A 12762-nucleotide genomic window follows, 5' to 3' on the forward strand; every position below is an offset into this window, starting at 1 on the left:
TAGAGAGGTGTGCGCCCACAGGATGCAGAGCCACAGGGCTCGGTGGCATTGCTGGAAACAGGACAGGGACAGATGTATTCCAGGATGGGACCTAGACATGGCCTCACCTCCCTCGGGTCCTGTCCTACAGAAAGCCAGGCCCTGTGCAGCCTGAAGGCAGGCAGAATGCGGCTCATGGAGGAGTCTGGGAGGCCACCGGCCTTGAGCCGGGAGAGGCCACAGGGGGAATGGGACCACTGGGGGTGGTGGCAGTGATGGGGGCCTCTGGAACTCAATGGGCTGAATGTGTGTGGGCCTCTGTGTTACCACACGAATCAGAGGCCTGGAGCCCCTTACCCAGCTGCCACAACCCTGGTGAGGCCCTGCCCGCCTGCGACACCCGGCCCCTCCCAAAGGAAGAGAACAGGGACAGATTCTTCCTTCCCACCTGGAATGTGTGGGGCTCCCAGGTGGGGTGCGCAGCCTGACACAGGCCGGGGCCCCCACGGGGACCTCTCCCGAGAGGAGGCCGTCCCGGTCCGCTGGTGCCAGGCCCCAGGCCCCTGCTGAGTCTGCGTTTTCTGCTGAGTAAACGGATTGTGGGTCTTTCTGGGTGTGGACTTTCTCCCCGTGGATCTATAATTTCTCAGAAGAGGAGCCGAGACGCCACCTGGAAAATGATCAATTCTCGATAAACGGAAGACGATGACAGTGGGCCGGCGGCTTCCCACAGCTCTGCACGGGGCCTGCCAGGTGAGGCCGGAGCTGCGGATGGGGTAGGGCCCTGGAAAGCTGCGGTCTCCCCCAGCCCCGGCTCTACCCCCACCTGCACCCCTTCCGGCCGCTTCCCTGCACACTTTCCCACTGCCGAGGGACTGGTGGGCAGGCCCCGCTGACAGCCAGGGGAGGGGCCTGCAGGGACCTGGAGGGGAGGGGCTGCACCTGCTCAGGCCCTGGTGGAGAGAGCGACTGGCTGGGAAGTGGTTTGAGCAGGTGGAGGGGAACCAGGAGCCTCTGGAGGCAGGTGGAGGCGGAGCCCAGGGGTGGTCTCGGACATGGCTGTGCACACATTCCTGTGGCCTCTCTGCACACAAGCGGTGACTGTGGGGCAGCCAGGCCCTCACCAGAGCCTTGGGGGACAGCAAGGGGCAGGTGAGGCTTGCCTGGGGCACAAGACCTGGCTCCCATGGCCAGGCCACTGCCACACACTCCCCAAGGATGGCGCCGGGCAAAAGCAAACAGGCGCCTGCAGCCCTGCCAGGCATTCCTAGAAGAGGCTGGGGGCGGGGCAGTGGCCAGACACCAGCGACCCTGGGGTCACGGGAGAGGCAGGGTGAGCTTGGGCCCTGGACGGCACCGTGGGCCTGAAGCCCAAACGGCAGCTCCCACCCAGGCTGTAGGGAACTCCCGGGAGGGCGGGTGGATGGCTGGGTGGGGCACGGGGAAGGGGCAGCAACCCCTTAGCCCCACACAGCTGGCTGCTCAGGCCAGGGGTGGGATCAAGACCCCAGGGGCTGCCCGAGGGGCCCCCTGCCCGCAACAGGACCTGGTAAAGCCCTGGGCTCCCCAAACCTGCCTCGAGTCCCAGCCCCTCCCAGGCTGCTGCAAGGGGTCCCCACCCCGACCTGGCTGCCCAGCCCTCCCCAGTCAGCCCTGCAGGGGCCCTGGGCACTGGCCATCAGCCCCTAGGGCCGCATTATGGCCACCTCGGGCCCCGACGGAAGCTCCCTCACCCCCTGCACTGTCTGCACCCCAGGGCTCCGGGCTGATGCCGGCCGCCCGGCACGAGGGAGTTAACAGAGCCAGGGCCAGCTGGGTTGGGCCAGCCAGGTGACAGGCGCGGGCTGCCCCGCAGTGGGGAAATCCAGAGGGCAGGGGTGGCCGGCGCAGCAGACGTACCCTCCCTCGCTGCCTGCCTGCGGCCTGCCCTGCACGCGGGATGGCCCTGAGGAAAGGTGAGGCCCCCGAGTGCCCCGCCACCCACTCTGGGGGTGGCCAGTCTGTGACCCTGAGCCCGCTGCGGAGAGGCCAGGGGTGACCCCCAGGGAAGCTCTGGAGGGTTCAGCTCCGGGGGTCTGCGGGGGGACTCTGGGGAGCCCACAGTCGGAAATGCGGCTGCTGGGGTTGGCAGGGGGACACAGCTGTGCCTGGCACCAGAGGGTCTCTGTCCCATCCTCCACCCTAAGGGCGCTGGCGGAGGCACAGGGGAGGAGGGCCAGGTGCAGGCCGGAGCCTTCAGCCCCCAGGACAGCGGGCACAGCGACGGGAAGTGCCCCTCACAGCCTGCGCCGTGGGCCCGGCCCAGGCAGGAAACGTTGGCTCACACCCCATTGTCTCTGTGGGGTGACCCCTTGCAGCTTCGGCCACCCCCAACCCATCATGACAGAAGGGCAGTCGGGGGGGCCCCACCTTGCTGCCCCTGCCACCATCCCAGCGATTCCACACTCTCTGAGGATGGGGGGGGCCATACAGTAGAGGTTTTGGGTCATCACTGCTTGGGAGGCTGCTGGCCGGGTCTGTGGGGCCTGTGGCCCCTTGTCCTGAAAGGCAATGTGAGCTTCGGTGGCTGACGGTCCGGGGTTCCCAGCTGTCCCCTGACGGCGGTGCCCTGGTCCCTTCTACAGCACCTGACCAAGGCCTGGATGCAGGCAGGTGAGACCCCGCTGAGGGGGCCTAACTGGGGCAGGAGGTGCCCAGCTCCCTGTCCGGCCTCTGAGAGCAGTGAGCGAGTGCCCACCAAGACCTGCTCCAGAATATTCTGAAAATGGCCGGACCTTGGCCAATGGCTCAGTTCCCTCCCCTTCCTCTAGGCCAACGTGGCAGACTGGCCTGGCTCAAGCGCCTGCCTTGGGGGTGCGGCTGCCACATGGCCAGACGGCCCGAGATCCAGCCTGGCCGAGCCCACGTGGCCTGCGCACAGCTGGAGAGCCAAGCCCTCAGCGTCTGTCCAGCGGGGTGGGGCGGCCACTGCTGTGTCCCATGGGGTGGGAAGCGCAGTGTCAGCTTTTGAGCCGGAGGACCTGTGGGGCTCACCGGCTTCTTTGCATCTCAGCGGGTGACCTCGAGCCTCAGTTCACACCTGAGCGCCGCTTCCGGCTGGCTGGTATCAGGCTCACTCAGGCAGAGCCCTCCTCGGGCCGCCTCCCCAAGCCTCTCCCCCCGCAGGAGGCCTGGCCCTGGCGCTGCTGCTGCTGTCCTGGGTGGCACTGGGCCCCCACAGCCTGGAGGGAGCAGAGCCTGGAACGCCGGGGGAAGCCGAGGGCCCAGCGTGCCCGGCCGCCTGTGTCTGCAGCTACGATGACGACGCGGATGAGCTCAGCGTCTTCTGCAGCTCCAGGAACCTCACGCGCCTGCCTGACGGAATCCCGGGCGGCACCCAAGCCCTGTGGCTGGACGGCAACCACCTCTGGTCCATCCCCCCGGCGGCCTTCCAGAACCTCTCCAGCCTGGGCTTCCTCAACCTGCAGGGCGGCCAGCTGGGCAGCCTGGAGCCGCAGGCGCTGCTGGGCCTAGAGAACCTGTGCCACCTGCACCTGGAGCGGAACCAGCTGCGCAGCCTGGCAGTCGGCACGTTTGCACACACGCCCGCGCTGGCCTCGCTCGGCCTCAGCAACAACCGCCTGGGCAGGCTGGAGGACGGGCTCTTCGACGGCCTCGGCAGCCTCTGGGACCTCAACCTTGGCTGGAACAGCCTGGCGGTGCTCCCCGATGCGGCGTTCCGCGGCCTGGGCAGCCTGCGCGAGCTGGTGCTGGCGGGCAACAGGCTGGCCTACCTGCAGCCCGCGCTCTTCAGCGGCCTGGCCGAGCTCCGGGAGCTGGACCTGAGCAGAAACGCGCTGCGCGCCGTCAAGGCAAACGTGTTCGCGCAGCTGCCCCGGCTCCAGAAACTCTACCTGGACCGCAACCTCATCGCTGCCGTGGCCCCGGGCGCCTTCCTGGGCCTGAAGGCGCTGCGATGGCTGGACCTGTCTCACAACCGCGTGGCTGGCCTCCTGGAGGACACGTTCCCCGGTCTGCTGGGCCTGCGTGTGCTGCGGCTGTCCCACAATGCCATCGCCAGCCTGCGGCCCCGCACCTTCAAGGACCTGCACTTCCTGGAGGAGCTGCAGCTGGGCCACAACCGCATCCGGCAGCTGGCTGAGCGCAGCTTTGAGGGCCTGGGGCAGCTGGAGGTGCTCACGCTGGACCACAACCAGCTCCAGGAGGTCAAGGCGGGCGCCTTCCTCGGACTCACCAACGTGGCGGTCATGAACCTCTCTGGGAACTGTCTCCGGAACCTTCCGGAGCAGGTGTTCCGGGGCCTGGGCAAGCTGCACAGCCTGCACCTGGAGGGCAGCTGCCTGGGCCGCATCCGCCCGCACACCTTTGCCGGCCTCTCGGGGCTCCGCCGGCTCTTCCTCAAGGACAACGGCCTTGTAGGCATTGAGGAGCAGAGCCTGTGGGGGCTGGCGGAGCTGCTGGAGCTCGACCTGACCTCCAACCAGCTCACGCACCTGCCCCACCGCCTCTTCCAGGGCCTGGGTAAGCTGGAGTACCTGCTGCTCTCCCGCAACCGCCTGGCAGAGCTGCCGGCGGATTCCCTGGGCCCCCTGCAGCGGGCCGTGTGGCTGGACGTCTCGCACAACCGCCTGGAGGCATTGCCCAACAGCTTCTTGGCGCCACTGGGGCGGCTGCGCTACCTCAGTCTCAGGAACAACTCGCTGCGGACCTTCACGCCGCAGCCCCCGGGCCTGGAGCGCCTGTGGCTAGAGGGCAACCCCTGGGACTGCAGCTGCCCCCTCAAGGCGCTGCGGGACTTTGCCCTGCAGAACCCCAGTGCCGTGCCCCGCTTTGTCCAGGCCATCTGTGAGGGGGACGACTGCCAGCCCCCCGTGTACACCTACAACAACATGACCTGTGCCAGCCCGCCCGAGGTTGCGGGGCTCGACCTGCGGGACCTCAGCGAGGCCCACTTCGCTCCCTGCTGACCAGGTCCCCGGACTCAGGCCCCGGACTCAGGCCCCCGCCTGGCTCACCTTGTGCTGGGGACAGGTCCTCAGTGTCCTCAGGGGCCTGTGCTGTGCACTTGCTGAAAGACGCAAGGGCCTAACTGGGGTGGAAGGCATGGCGGCCCCCCCAGCTGTCATCAATTAAAGGCAAAGGCAATTGAATCTAACAGGCACGGTGCGTGACTGCGAACGTGAAACCAGGGAAGGGGCTGGGTGCTCGGCGCGCAGCTGTGGTCTCACAGCTTTGGGAGGCCGAGGCGGGCGGATCGCTTGAGCCCAGGAGTTCAAGAGACCGTCCTGGGCAACACAAGAGAGACCCTAGATCTACAAAAAATAAAAAAAATTAGCATAGCATGGCGGCCCGTGCCTGTGGTCCTAGGGAGGCTGAGGCAGGAGGATCGCTGGAGCCTGGGAGGTAGAGGCTGCCGTGAGCCGAGATTGCACCACTGCACTCCAGCCTGGGCGACAGAGCGACACCCCGTCTCAGAAAAACCACCTGGCTTAGGGGAGGGGAGGATGGTGTGGCCTGGGTCCACCTTGGTCTCCTCACCTCTCTCCTCCCCGGCTTGGCCACGCCCAGGGCCCCGCCTGGATCCTGACCCGCCACCGCCCTGGCCAACTGTGCCACACCCACGTGTCTTTCTGGTTCCTGCGGCTGCCCCTCGGGCTCCCTGCAGGACATCCCCCAGGAATGATGGCACCAACTCGAATCCCCAGGAGCTCTGCATCTCACCCCTCCTCTTCCAGGCATCGCCCTGAGGACCAGGCAGTGTCCCCGAGGGGTGTGGTCCAGGCAGCCAGGGCGCGGCTGAGGTGGGGTGAGGAGTGGGCGCAGGGCGGGCCGTTGGACCTGCGTGGGAAGCCGCACACGCTGCAGATGCCCCGGGCGTTTGTCTTCTCTGCCCCCTCAAGGCACCGGCATCGTCAGCCCCGGTGGGCCTGGTGCCCTCCCACCCAGCCAGAGGCCGCGCGGGTTGGTTCCCGGCCCCCATCTCCAGGGTCCTCCTCTGCTGAAGGCTGAGCTCTTCCTCTGGGAAAAACGGCGCACTCTGCTTTCTGGAACGGCTTTCCTTTTGGGTCTCACTGGGAAGAGGTGCAGGGGGCCCCTGGGATCAGAGCTCCCTTCTCAACCTGACTTCTGGTCTCAGTCCCGGGATGGGCCCTGTAGTGTCCCAAGGAGGCCATTCTTCCACGGCGAAGGGGCCAGCTCTCAGGTTTATCACAAAATCTCCCCAAATTCCCACCAAATAAGATGCGAACACATCAGCACCTGGGCCCAGGGGCTTGTTGACAACGGAGCTAACGAACCTGCCGGCCCGGCCCAGTCCAGCCGAGCCACTTTCAGAAGCAGGTGCTGTCTGACTCCGAAGGACAGAAGACTCTAGAAACATCAGACTTGTCACCACAGCAGCGGACACATTTAATGGTGGGCTCCTCTACAGTTACAAGACATGCCTGAGGTCAGTTCGCCCCCTTAGGGGGCGCTCCCCAAGCTTAACACAGATGACAGCGACCCCAGGGTGCTGGAGGCCTGGGGTCACCTGAGGATGGCAGAAGTCCTGCGCTCTGCTAACTGTGTGGACGTGTGGCTGCCAGGCGCACAGGTGGGAAACATGGATGGGAAGAGAGCCCAGGCCACTCCCGTCGCACAGCTGCAGAGCACGCAGGCCACGGCACCAGGGCCCGAGCTGTCCTCTCAGCCACAGGCCAACCAGGCAGAGCTGCTGGTGCAACACATCCTGGGGCTGGGCTGGTCGGGGAGACGCTCTCCCGCTGACGCTGCCTGGGCCTGCCCCTGCAGGGCCCGGGAACCGAGCCTAAGCCTCTCTGTTTCTCTGAGAGGCTGGAGCAGAGCCCTCGGTGGCCCTGGAAAGCGGCTGCAAGGTGGCCTTAGTCAGGGGAGGCACGCGGGCGTCGCGTCCAGAATCTTCTGGGCTATGGAAGTGAGTGCAGCGAAGGCGGGGCTGCCGGGGAACTCCTGGATGAAGTCGTGGCCCTCCTCCAGGCTCCTCATGAGCTCAGGGTCCAGGGGCACGGAGCCTACAGGGCACAGTGGAGGCGGTGGTGCCATGTCCGCACCTTCCGCTCCCACCACTGGCTCAGCTGGACGCACCCGAACCACCCGTGGCCATAGAGGGGACTGAGGTGCTGCCAGACGATTTCCACCTCCAGACCTGCGGCCCTCCCAGCAGGCCGGGTCCTGCCACCCGAGGGGGCCCTGAGAAGGGCGCGGGTGGATGAGCCACAGGTCGCAGCGGCGTGGCGTGTGGCCCGAGGAGAGAGGAGGAAACCACTCCTGTCCCGTCCTCTCCCTCGGGCACTGGGGGCACAGAGGTCAAACCCACCCAGGGCAGAGATGGAATGGGAGGCCGGGACCCCAACAGCAGCTCGGGACACTCACCTAAGAAGGGCACCCCGGCGAGCTGGGCCAGCTCCTCTCCGCCGCCCCTGGAGAAGACGCTGGTGCACTCCTAGGAGACGGTGGTGAGCCCAGCGCCGCCCAAGGCCCCCGCCGGTCAGGTGCTGCCTCGCCCCCTCTGCAACCCCCGGGACTCACTGCGCAGTGTGGGCAGGTGAAGCCGCTCATGTTCTCCACGACTCCCATCACCCGCAAGCCCGTCTTCCTGCAGAAGGTCAGCTCGCGCCTCACGTCCCCCACGGACACCGCCTGCGGGGCAGCAGCCAAGGCCACGGTCGGCCAGGCGCACAGGCAGGGACACCCGCCCGGCCCTCTGGGAAGCCGCCCTCAGGGACTCGGGAAGGTGCCGCAGTGGTACCTGGGGTGTGGTGACCACGAGGGCCCCCAGGGGCTGGTGAGGACGCAGGGCTTCTATGGTGGCCATGTGCTCATCGGAGGTCCCCGGGGGCGTGTCCACCACCAGGTAGTCCAGCTCCCCCCAGGCCACGTCGGACACAAACTGCTTTATCAGCGCTGCAAAGACGGGGCAGACGGGGTGGTCAGGGCAGGGCAGGTGTGCACACGTGGCCCTGCGTCACTAAGAACCAGCCAGGTCAGGCCGAGGGGCTGCAGTCCATCAGGTGCCACTTGCCACCAGCCTCCGTCACAGGCTCTCGGGAGGCCCTGGCCAGGAGGGCAAAGATGGGGCCGGACCATCTATAGCGTCCCTTTCTCCAGCGTCCAGCCCCTGCCCACAGAGCCCCCGCTGACTCCCCGAGGCCCCAAATCAGAATACGGAGCCAGGACCCTCCAGGGGTCTGTACCCACACATGGGAGCACCCAGAGCCTGCGCCTCACTCCACCAGCCTCTCCCTGCCTTTGGGGGCGTCTAATGCCACCTGCTCCAGAGGTACCAGAACCCCCTCAGCTCTGCCCCTATGACCTGCCACACTGGGGTCTCAGTTCCCTGCATGCCGTGGCCAGGGTCTCAGCAGACCCCACTCCCTCTGACCGAGAGTTGGGGACAGCTGTGTGGCAGCGTGGACCCAACTCGACACGCACCGCCAGCCAGAGCCCTGTGCCTGGTCGTGGGTGTCATGTGCAGGTCCCCAGGGACAGGCCTGGCTGCTGAAGGGGAGCATCTCCACAAGGAGAGGCCGGCACCGGCGCTAACCCCATTCACCAGGACAGGGGACGCACCGCCCGGCTGTTACCGTTTTTCTTGGGGCCTCTCCACACCACGGCCTCGTCCGGCTTCTCCAGCAGGAAGCCCACAGACATGAGCGAGAGGCTCTGCTCCCGGTCCAGGAAGACGGGCGCCCAGCCGCGGTCGCACTGGTGCACGGCCCTGCCCTGCGCCCCGAGCATGCGGGGGATGCTGGGGCCACACAGGTCCACATCCAGGATTCCCACCTGCAAGAGCGGCACAGCCTGGGCCAGGGGCACCGCCAGGCCTCCGCCGGGACGCAGGCAGCTGCCCGGGGCTCCGCCCAGTGAGGGCCAGGGTGCTCACCTTCTTGCCCGCGTGGCGCAGTGCCAGGGCCAGCTCCGTGGAGACGGTGCTTTTCCCAACGCCCCCCTTTCCTGAGAGGACCAGGATGATGTGTCTGACGCCGGCCAGGTTTCCAGGATCTGGTCAGAAACATGACAGAGAAGATCAGGGCTCCTGGTGCCCACTGTGCCCACACGGGGTCACCCACCGCCTCTTGCACCCACGTTTTGAGCGAGGCCGTGGTGAATCGCCAGACCCAGAGGCAGCCCCTGCCCCGCTTCGCCCGGATGTAAAGACCTCCAGGCAGGTCCCCTGCAGCCCCAGACCCAGGGGGGACGCTCTAAGACCACGGCACTCCCTGCACCTGCCTGAGGCGGCGCTGCTGAGACCGGAAACTGCCCAACTCTCCTCTCGCTGCGTGCAAGGGTGCGTGCGTTCCTTCATGCGCAGGCGTGTGCACACTCACACACATGAGTGACATGATCGTGAAACTGCCAGCCCCCTGCTATTTCTAACAGGAACCCAACAGACTCCACTCTTTCCCCAGCCCGTGCACCTGGGCTCGGCAGAGGCAGCAGAGGGCCCAGGGTGGGTGACAACAACCACGCGTTGTCACACACCAGCGTCCCCAGCTCTCGGACCCTGCAGTGTGCGGCAGGTGAGGGCAGCCGGCTGCTCCCGGCACAGCCCCAGCTCTTCTTCCTTCCAGGGTCCCATCCTGTCCCTGCCACGCGGCAGGGGCTGCTGTGTGCAGACACCTTGGCAAAACCCCTGCATTTTCACCCCAGCGCCACCGCTGACGTCATGCCCCTCGTCTCCAGCAAGCTGCTCCATCCCCGACAGGTCCTTGGGGGGTGCATGTGAGGGGCTCAACACACGACGCGTAAAACCTGCCCCCTCCTGATCCGCCTCTCAAGGGTGGGTTCAAAGGCTCCCAAGTCCAAAGCCTCCCGGGAGAACCTGGCATGCAGGCAGGTCCTCAGACCTACAGAGGCTGCCTGAGGTCTCCTCGGGACACGGAAAAGGCAGCCTCAGGCCCACACTCCTGCAAACAAAAAGCCACGGCCTCGCGGTCACCCCTGGGGCAGTAAAAGGGGTTCTGACTTAAATCACTTCAACACCAAGAGGTACTGGAAGTGACCTGTGCAGAGAGGGAGCATGCACTTCTGTAGCTGCCGGGGACTCTGTCAGGCCTGGGTCCTGACTGCCGTGCTAACATCAGTGCTGGCACCAGCGGCAGTGTTAACCCCCAGGGGCTTCCCTCGTTGGCAGAGGTGGGGGAACTGTGCCTCTCTGGTGTGTTGGGCTGAGCACCATGCTAAACGCAGGCCCTAGTGTCAGGGAACCGGGACAACCACCCTGAGGGTTCCCCCAAGAACATTTCACTTCTCAGCAAACTGAGGCAGCTCCTAAGCAGATTCACAGCAAAGCGCAGTCAGCATGAGCCTGCCAGGTGGAGCAGTGGGGCTGGAAGCGCAGGAAGGAGGCTAAGCACCACCTCCCCGTGGAAGGCGAGGGCGCTCTCCACGGACAATGAGTCCCGGTCAGCCTTATGGGTTACCAAACCCAGATCATTCCACGCGCTGGACAAATATATTTTTACAGTAAATTTATATTTTTATTTTGAGAGGCAGTCTCATTCTGTCGCCCAGGCTGGAGTGCAGTGGCGCAATCTTGGCTCACTGCAACCTCCGCCTCCTGGGTTCAAGCAATTCTCGTGCCTCAGCCTCCCAAGCCTCGGCTTCCAGAGTAGCTGGGACCACAGGCGTGCGCCACCATGCCCAGCTAATTTTTTTTTTTTTTTTTTTTTTTTTAGTAGAGACAGTGTTTCGCTATGTTGGCCATGCTGGTCTCAAATCTGACCTCGAGTGATCCGCCCGCCTTGGCCTCCCAAAGTGCTGGGATTTTTTTTTTTTTTTTTTTTTAGTAGAGACAGTGTTTCACTATGTTGGCCATGCTAGTCTCAAATCTGACCTCGAGTGATCCGCCCGCCTTGGCCTCCCAAAGTGCTGGGATTACAGGCATGAGCCACTTTACCCAGCCTAGGCCTTTTGAATTTTTATGTGCATATTTTCCCCGTTTAAAGAAAGCCTGGGGCCAGGCGCGGTGTCTCACGCCTGTTAACTCCAGCACTTGGGGAGGCCGAGGTGGGTGGATCATCTGAGGTCAGGAGTTCGAGACACCAGCCTGGCCAATGTGGTGAAACTGTGTTTCTACTAAAAATACAAAAAAATTAGCCAGGCATGGTGGCATGTGCCTGTTATCCCAGCTATTTGGGAGGCTGAGGCAGGAGAATTGCTTGAACCTGGGAGGTGGAGGTTGCAGTGAGCCGTCATGGAGATTGTGCCACTGCACTCCAGCCTGGGCAACGGAGGGAGTCTCTGTCTCCCCCCAACAAAAAAAATGAAAGCTTGGACTAGGGGCAGTGGCTCACGCCCGTCATCCCAGCACTCTGAGAGGCCAAAGTGGAAGGATCACTTCGGTACAGGAGGAGTTCCAGATCACTCTCAATAATGTATTCAGAGCCCATGTCTACACATTAAAAACTTAGCCAGGCAGGGTGGTGCATCCTGTGGTCCCAGGTGCTCAGGAAGCTGAGGTGGGAGGGTCGCTTGAGCCCAGGAGGGCAAGGCTGCAGTGAGTTACGATCGCGCCACTGCAGTTCAGCCTTGGTGACAGTTAAGACCCTGTCTCAAAAAAAAAAAAAAAAAAAAAAAAGCTTCTCTCAATCTCAGTAATATCCTTACTTTGTAGTAAATCCGTCCTGATAATAAGGACAGGCTTTTCCAGGCTTCTCCTCTGGAATAAGACTCCAGCACTGGGCCAGGTGCGGTGGCTCACGCCTGTAATCCCAGCACTTTGGGAGGCTGAGACAGGCGGATCACGAGGTCAGGAGATCGAGACCATCCTGGCTAACACGGTGAAACCCCGTCTCTACTAAAAATACAAAAAATTAGCCGGGCGCGGTGGTGGGCGCCTGTAGTCCCAGCTACTCAGGAGGCTGAGGCAGGAGAATGGCGTGAACCCGGGAGGCAGAGCTTGCAGTGAGCCGAGCTCGCGCCACCGCACTCCAGCCTGGGTGACAGAGCGAGACTCCGTCTCAAAAACAAACAAACAAAAGACTCCAGCACTGGGTTTCTCATCTGTCAGAGTTGTGCTACAAGACCTTGCTGTCCGAGGAATGTTTTCCTTTTGGCACCGGACTCGAGGTCTCTTAGAAGATAAATGCGGCTCCCACTACTCAGGAGGGCCCACGGCGCTGATCTGGCGAACGGATCGTCCCCACTGGTGTGAATTCTGTCCCGCGCAACTTACACTTTTCTGAACACTTAGAGCGCCACTTCCACAAACAACTTAAAAGCATGTGAGATTCCCGGGTCCGTCTTAACTTTCATGACTGCGCGCGTGTGACTTATTTAGAGACAGGGTCTCGCTCTTGCCCGGGCTGCGGTGCAGTTGCGACCTCCAGGACAGCGGGGCCCACAGGCGCCACCGCGCCCGCCTACAACGCGGTATTCAACAAAGTTTCCTTTAAAAGCTCCCCCAACTCCACGACTCAGGCCCTCCGAGGTCACGGAGCTTCCACATCGAAGCAGGAGCACGCGGGAAACGACCCTGTTTAGAAAATGCGGCCTCTGGCCCGGCCCAGCCACGCCGGCCGGTGATGGTCGCACTGGAGGCGCGCGACGCAGCGAGGCCGCCCACAGGAAGGGACGCGGCGGGGCCCCAAGCGAGGCCCTGGCCCGGCTCCGCACCCTGGCCCGCCACTCACCGGCCGCCGCCTCCATCCCGCCGCCGCCAGGAGCTCGCGGCTGCAGCGCGCTTACGCCCGCGGGCCGTCAGCCTCCCAGCTAGAGCGAAGGGCCTTCCAACCAATGGGCAGTGAGTGCCCGCCCCTGGCTCCT

At 64.2% G+C, this 12762-nt stretch overlaps 2 protein-coding genes across 2 annotated transcripts; one reads left to right on the forward strand and one right to left on the reverse strand.

Annotated features, from left to right (window-relative positions):
* The first annotated feature begins 684 nt into the window (after nucleotides 1-684).
* IGFALS (insulin like growth factor binding protein acid labile subunit) lies at nucleotides 685-5134 on the forward strand. The gene is given in 5 exon segments (XM_058433944.1): nucleotides 685-732; nucleotides 2166-2269; nucleotides 2567-2631; nucleotides 3032-3076; nucleotides 3079-5134. Coding segments are annotated over 5 exon segments (2130 nt in total). The 3' UTR covers nucleotides 4947-5134.
* A 1230-nt stretch (nucleotides 5135-6364) lies between these two features.
* On the reverse strand, nucleotides 6365-12731 carry NUBP2 (NUBP iron-sulfur cluster assembly factor 2, cytosolic). Its single transcript, XM_032145106.2, has 7 exons — nucleotides 12630-12731; nucleotides 8879-8997; nucleotides 8580-8778; nucleotides 7745-7899; nucleotides 7525-7635; nucleotides 7369-7438; nucleotides 6365-7007 (listed from the first exon to the last, which is right to left on the reverse strand). Exons 1-7 carry the CDS (start codon nucleotides 12643-12645, stop codon nucleotides 6862-6864), a joined length of 816 nt encoding a protein of 271 aa, XP_032000997.1. The 5' UTR covers nucleotides 12646-12731; the 3' UTR covers nucleotides 6365-6861.
* Between the last annotated feature and the right edge of the window lie 31 nt (nucleotides 12732-12762).

Source organism: Hylobates moloch, unplaced genomic scaffold, assembly GCF_009828535.3.
Source record: "Hylobates moloch isolate HMO894 unplaced genomic scaffold, HMol_V3 SCAFFOLD_23, whole genome shotgun sequence".
Classification (NCBI taxonomy): Eukaryota; Metazoa; Chordata; class Mammalia; order Primates; family Hylobatidae; genus Hylobates; species Hylobates moloch.